The sequence below is a fragment of the Pundamilia nyererei genome, unplaced genomic scaffold (genome assembly GCF_000239375.1).
Source record: "Pundamilia nyererei isolate P.nyererei 1_Seehausen unplaced genomic scaffold, PunNye1.0 scaffold00122, whole genome shotgun sequence".
NCBI lineage: Eukaryota > Metazoa > Chordata > Actinopteri > Cichliformes > Cichlidae > Pundamilia > Pundamilia nyererei.
Window position 1 is genome coordinate 1,532,804 of NW_005187523.1, and position 7,185 is coordinate 1,539,988.

The 7,185-nt window shown below is 41.5% G+C and overlaps 1 protein-coding gene across 2 annotated transcripts in view; it reads left to right on the top strand.

Annotated features, from left to right (window-relative positions):
• LOC102201927 (cAMP-regulated D2 protein) overlaps window positions 1-7,185 on the top strand; it is a 31,238-nt gene that overhangs the window by 12,317 nt on the left and 11,736 nt on the right. For both annotated transcript variants that reach the window (XM_005742662.2, XM_005742661.2), the window contains exons 4-7: window positions 576-703; window positions 865-983; window positions 1,471-1,611; window positions 1,886-2,058. In XM_005742662.2, coding sequence (XP_005742719.2) covers window positions 576-703; window positions 865-983; window positions 1,471-1,611; window positions 1,886-2,058 — 561 coding nt within the window. The remainder of the gene's footprint in view (window positions 1-575; window positions 704-864; window positions 984-1,470; window positions 1,612-1,885; window positions 2,059-7,185) is intronic.

Below are 7,185 nucleotides of genomic sequence, written 5' to 3' on the forward strand. Positions count from 1 at the left end.
ATGTTATGTTTTGTCTTTTCTCTCTCCTCTCTCTCTGCTCGCTGCCTGGGCGGAGCTCATTGTGAGCTCCCGGCCTCCACCACCTGTAGGCAATCACCTGTGGCTCCTCACCTTGTTTGCTCCCGCTACTTAAGGCAGTGACTGAGAGCACCTCGCCGCTGGACTATTGAATAACGCTCATCAGTGCTACTTTAGCCTCAGCCAGTTTTGAGCTCTGTCCGTGAAAGTTCCGTGCTAACCCTTGTTCTCTGTATGCAGATTTCTCGTGTTTGGTTTGGAGACTCTGGACGCTTTTCCCGACCCCGCTCTGCACCCCTGGGAACCCTGGCCCCCTTCTCCTTCACCTGTATATAGTGCACCTGGAGTGTGTAAATAAACCTGTTTTTCTGAGATTTCAGTCTGCGCCGAGTCCTCCCTGCTCCTCCGTGACAACCTGGATGTAGATGTCGTACATTTACTAAGCCTAACTTTCATTGTTCTGTTTGTATTTCGTTTGATATGAAATTAATATTTTTTGCAATATTAACAGAAATTAAGTTAAAGAATTTTAAGTAGCGACATTTTTTTAAAATCAGGTCACAGTATTTGGGGAGAGTGCAGGCGCTCAGTCGGTAAGCCTTCACCTGATGATCCAAAGCAGCAAGCCTCTGTTTAACCAGGCCATCCTGCAGAGCCTGCCCTTCTCCATCCCTCTGAAGACCAGGTGAGGAACTAACAGCTCAGGGCAATACTGGGCATGGATGTGAGATAGATGCATGCTTTGATTTAAAGCTGAGCATTAGATTACGTGAAAGATCTTGATCACATTTCAGGATGACTTCAAGCTGAAATGTAATTTTCTTTTTTTCTGCACATCTTTCCCAGACATGATGCCCTGAAACTGGGAAAAGGCTTTGCTAAACAGACGAACTGCTCTGTGAGCGACTTTGTCTGCCTGCTGTCTCTCACTCCGCAGGCCATCCTGGCCGCCCAGATGAAAACAAGTAGGACGCCACAAACCCCAGATTTAGAGCAACACTCATTGCTGCCCACATATTACATAAGGAAGCAGGATATAGTATATTTGTCTGCAAATGACTGTGAAAAACATGTTCATAGTGAGATACTTGTAAACAAAATCATTATGGCTGAACAATGAGCCTCTAAAGGGGCAATTAGAGTAATTTTACTGTCTAACAGCAAGGAATAAATTTGATATATCTGCAGGCCCGACATTGTTATTGATCTGTATCACTGTGATTACATCGACAGCAGTTTTCAGGATGGATGAACTCACGGTTATAGCTTATAATTGAGGCAGGAAAATGCACTCTGGAGAAGAAGTTTAGTATAAGACTGAAAAGCTCCCTTCCTTAGACAAACAAATCACATTAATAGGATTTTGAGTTTTTATAACACTGCATACGATGCATTGCTTAATATACTTTTTTCCCTCTGTGTTTTAACTTGCCAATCTGTTTTTGATCCCAGGTTCCAAGATTTTGAACCCATTCAGGTTTCTGGAGGTTTTTGAGACGTGGGGTCCGTATATCGATGGGGAGTTAATCAAAGAGCAGGCTGTCACTGCCTTTCAAAAGGGGCGCTGGCAGAAAGAAAAGCCAATACTGCTGGGTAAGAGCAATAAGAGAAACCACATTGTATTGTTACTGTTATTATTCAGGATTTATATTTTATTCTCTCAGCTTTCTGCTTAACTCCCACTGGTTCTTGTTATACAACTATTTGATGTGAAAATTCCAACATCATGACAAAGCTGAAGGCAATGTTTGATTTTTAAGTACAGAGACAATCAGAAAAGCCATTGGGCAGAAGAATCACAGCAAGTCCACAGGCAACACAGACATCTACTTGTTTCTTTAGAGTAATGTTGTTTTCTGTCCTGCAGGTACAACGTCCGAGGAGGGGGTTCTGTTTGCGTATGGGGTCTTCAACAAGCCAGTCTCCACAGTGGAGTGCACCGTGTACATCACAGCCATCTTTAAACAACACACCCTACAGATCCTACACAAGTACCTGCCCCTGTACAGGGATGCTGACCACAGAAATATGCTGGCTCAGGTAAGAGGAGTTTAATACCGTCTTTTTAGTGTTAGTATTGCTCTTAAATTGGAAAAGAGTCTTTCACATGGCTGGGGAGGAATTTCGGCCTGCTTTTGTTTTGCAGAATCTTGCAGACGTTTTCAAACTTGAATGACCCGTTTAAAGCCCTGCTAAAGCATTTTGGCATTTCCTTCAGCACTTTCTGGCAGAGAGTCTTGTCTTGTAGCAGCCCCGATCATCACACTACCACCACCATGTTTGACTATTTGATATTTTTTTAATGAAATGCCAGAGATTACTGGACACAAAACTTGAACAAAAGTTCATTTTTGTCCCATCAACCCAGAAAATATTTTCACAAAGTCTTGGGAATCATCAGTTTTTAGCAAATGTGAATTGAGCTTTTATTGTTCTTTTTAGTAAGCAGTGATTTTCGTCTTAGAACACAGATGCCATTTCTGCCAAGTCGCTTTCTGATTGTAAATGATGAACACATTGACCTTAACTGAGACAACAGAAAACTGCAGTTGTTTAGATGTTGTTCTCAGTTCTTTTGTGGTCTCCTGGATGAGTTGTGTTTGTGCTTGGAGTCATTTTGGAGAGAACTTCACCACTGTTCAAAGTTTTCCTCCCAATGACCTTGTAAACTTTTCCAGAATGTTTTTCTCATCTATTCTCAAGTTTCCTCAAAATATGGCATGATGGTGGTGTTTCTTTGAGATTTTTTACTTTCTCACGTATGACTTTGGATAGCTTCTATCCCTTATTAAACAAAATCATCATTTAAAAAGTACATTTTGTATTTACTTGCGCTATCTTTGTCTAATATTTATATATGCAAAAAAGAAAAAAAGAAAAAAAAAAGAAATAATCTAAATGATCAAAATTTACACCTTTTACCACTTTAAATATATAAAGTGCACCATACTGGCAAATATTTAAAAGTGCCAGTATGGTGCAATGGATGCAATGTTTGACTTTAAGCCTCAGTTTTATATGGGTAGGGTTGGTGTGCAGTTTAACACTGAAAACAGGTCAAATGTAGTCCACATGTAAAAGAAGTTCAATTTCTGGTTTGAACATGCTGGTTGGCGCGTAGGTCCTCTCTGTGCTAGCTTGTTAGTTTTTTCAACAGCTGTCATGGTTTTGATCTCTATCTCACACACTCATACTTAACAGGTGGAGAAAATCCATGTCACTTACATCCTCTTGATGCATTCTCAATCATCCAGGTAAGTCCATCTGGACGTAGCGTTTTCAGTTGGAGAAATGTTTCGTCACTCATCCAGGTGACTTCAGTCTCAGCTGACTGCAGGTTTCCAATCTTATAAACAGGACATTTGCATAATGACTGAAACCTGCCCACTGAAGGAACAAAGGGCTGGGAGGTCAGTTCCTTCATAATTATGCAAAATGTCATGACCATTGATCAACAACCACTGATCAATGGCCATGCGTCCCATTCACAGAGAGTTGGGGAATGTCTGCAATCACAGCATGTAAGATGGTGAAAGATGTACCCTTAGGCCCCCTCCTCGATTCAGAGATGGTCTTTCTCTTTTCACATAAATGGCCCCATGAAAAGTGGCAGGTTAGCCTTCTTAGACTGTGAGATTTCCATCAGTAATGGGGGACATCTAAAAGCTGATGTGTACTGGAAACCTACACATACGGATCAGTATTTAAGGTTTGACTCTCATCATCCACTGGAGCATAAACTGGGTGTCATCAGGACGCTAAAACACAGAGCGAACACCATCCCCACAGACACAGCAGCCAGGGAAGCAGAGGAACATCACATCAAGAAGGCCCTGAGTAAATGTGGTCATCCCAGCTGGACTTTTGTCAAAGCTGGGAAGGTGCCTGTGGCCTCTGTGGCTTTTAAACCCCAAAACAAGCTGCGCCAAAAACTGGTCCACCCCAAGGATCGGGTCCCCCGACACAAACAGAGTAACATAGTGTACGCTGTTAAGTGCAGGAGGATTGCCAGGATTTATACATCGGGGAAGCCAAACAACCTCTGGCGAAGCGGATGGCACAACACAGAAGAGCCGCCTCGTCAGGCCAGGACAGAATCAACCTTTGGAGACGTGTCACTTACAGCTGTTTGTAGTAGTCTTTTTTTTTCATACCAGCAGCATGAAGTAGTAGATTTAGATCAATAATTATTCATGACTGCTTAAATTTCCAGCGGACACTAATTTTATGATAAATTGCTTCAGATATTTGTAATGGTTAACATGATGGTTGGTAAGCAAACCAACATTGTCTGATGTTGGCATGTGCTAGCATAAACGTCTTTGTGTGCTGTGTTTATCATTAATTTTCATGAGGGAACAATGAGAAAACCCCCGAGCAGTATTCTGGCTGCGATTTTGATGAATAGTGTAAGGTGTCAGCCTCTGGGAGCGGGTCAGGAGGTGACACCTATTTAGTATTCAGTCACAGCTGACTGTGCAGGGAGGCTGTCCTGCATTTCTTCGTGAAGGGTGCTTCTTCACAGGACCGGGGGTCAGTGCAAATATCCGAGCATTGCTGGGAAATGTATTTTAAAGAAGCTGTTTTGAATTTTTTCCTGCCATGCTACTGTGATTTAATATTGCTGTTCCTTTATAAAGAGGAAATGTTTTCCCTCACTCATTAAAAGTGTAACCCCTAGCCTCCATTGCCAACCTTGAAATTATGACAATAATTATGGTTGCCTGCCAGAGACAAAGTTTTGAAGAGACCAAAGGCTAATTATCTAGAGTCCCTTGCTTGCATTTCCTCTGCTACAGGGTGCACTGATTAACACTTGAAGAAGAGTTCACAGAAATAGAGAAATATTCAGTTCACAGAAGGGGAAGTTTCTGAAGCATGCTGCTTTTGAGCCGACAAATTGCATATAATTAATATTCCTCCGTTTGCTGTGGCTTCGTTTCTATCGTTGTTCTATCTGGTGGCTGTCAGGAAAGTGTCAGGGAGCTTTACATTCAGCCAATAATTTGCAAGAACCTGCAGAGCCGAACATCTCTACAAACCTAATGCTCTGTCTGTGTTCAAGAAGTCAAACAGCTTATGTAAAAGGAAAAAAAGGATGCATTTACATAATGAGCTGCATCTGAAGAGGTTTTGTTCTGTTCCATTCCTCCTCTTGCTCACAGACTGAACAGTAAATCCTCACACACACTCTGCCACACACATGCATCAATAACTACTCATTGCGTGGCTGTGTGAGGCAGGACATCACGTATGGATCGATAACCCTCCTGGCCAGTGCTTGGTGTGTAATGAGGACCCAGCTGTGTTGTACTGTCTGCCGCCTGTCTGTGTGTAATGAGTGATGGGAAACTGAAAACAATTGAACTCTTGCTGCTGAAGTTGGTTTGAAATAAATGTTGCATTTCCTTATGACCAGACTGAAAAGACAGGAAGATTTCACCACGCATCAAACTTTGGCATTATAAGTAACCTTCCAGATTTCAGTGGAAATCAAACAACATGCTTTAAGGCTGCCTACAGAGGGAGCTACAGCTCCACTGTCTCTCATTCAGTATTTTTTTTTCTCACCTCCATCATTTGTATGGGTGAATCATTGGGACCACCTGGAGTCAGGGAGGTTGTCTGCTTGAGATTCAGCTTGACTGCTCCACTAAGAAGCAACTCGTCTCTCCTGAACATCTACAATGACAGGGGGGACGAGCTGAGGAATCACAGATGAAGTAGAGGACAGGCTTCCAGAGGAGGAAGCAATGACTGGAGGAAGACACCCTGTTTGTATTAATGTGAGTAGAGTGAATACCAAAAACATCTCTTAGAATGACGTACTCTGATTGGCCTTCAAAATGATTATAAGATTGTAAACTCCATAAAGGTACAATCTCTTGCAGCCTGTGTTATACTGCATCAGCTCAAACTAAGTATATAAAAACAATTGTCACCTGAGTGTAATCTTAAATAATGTCATAATCACTGATGTTAAAAACTGTAATACGTTTGCTACATGTAATATGAGCAGTGTTAGTCATTGTGACTGACCCACAGAGTTGACTTTTGACTTTGCAGTTCCCCACTGAGTGTTTTAGCATCACTTACATCATTGTTTTGGCTCCTACGTCCAACAGCTGTTTCTATGGTTTAGTCTCACTGATGTCATCAACCTCATTTTCAAGTAGCTGCTTTCAGAGAGGGAGCTTTAATAAATCCAGAGTAAATAGCCTGAGGTATACTCAGCACTATCTGTCGGCAGCAAATAAAGTCAGGAACTAGCTGGCAAACATGCTGGAGATTTTTCCAGTTAAGCTATTTCCAGAAAGACTAAACAAAGCAAAAAATGAAATATCCAAAGTCAGAATGTATCTGTCCAAAAATCAAGATAAACTGCAATAAATACAAGTGCCAGATTGAGATTAAACATGCAGCTAGCCAGCTTTTTATCTTGCAATATGTAGTAGTACCATTACTGGTAGCATGTTTTCCAAAATTGTGGCTTTGAAGCAAAACGATACTGAGCCATGGGGGCAAGTTCGACTTACTGAAAAGTAAAATATATATGTTCTACCTTATAAATAACCATCATCATATTTGCAATAATTCAGAATGAACTATTGGAGGTATAATTGCCACAAAATTAAAGAAGCATACTGATGACATGGCATCAGTCTTGTTTTGCCATTTTGAGCTGCGTTTTTCACACGTGTGACACTAATGTTTAGCGTTTGCTGCGTTTTTACTAACTGGAAAGTTTCTTTTTCTGTCCAAACGTACGTTTGGAAGACTTGGTTCCACACTTCAGTCTCAGTATGGTGTACAGAGGTTAGCACTGTTGCCAGCTAGAAGGTTTTGGATTTCTGATCTTCCAGCAGCGTTTGTTGAGTTTTCATGTTCTTCATGTTTCACGGTGGCCGTCTCAGGTGATGTTCTAAACGGGCTGTAGGTGTAGATGTGAGTGTTTGTGGTTATGTGCTGCCTTTTCCCACCCAAAGAAAATCATGTAAAACATTTTTACCTTTCAGAAAGATGCATTTATTGCTTGAATTTAAATCATAAACACCAATAAAACCAGCAAACCTCATACAGTGGGGCAAAAAAGTATTTAGTCAGCCACCGATTGTGCAAGTTCCCCCACTTAAAATGATGACAGAGGTCAGTAATTTGCACCAGAGG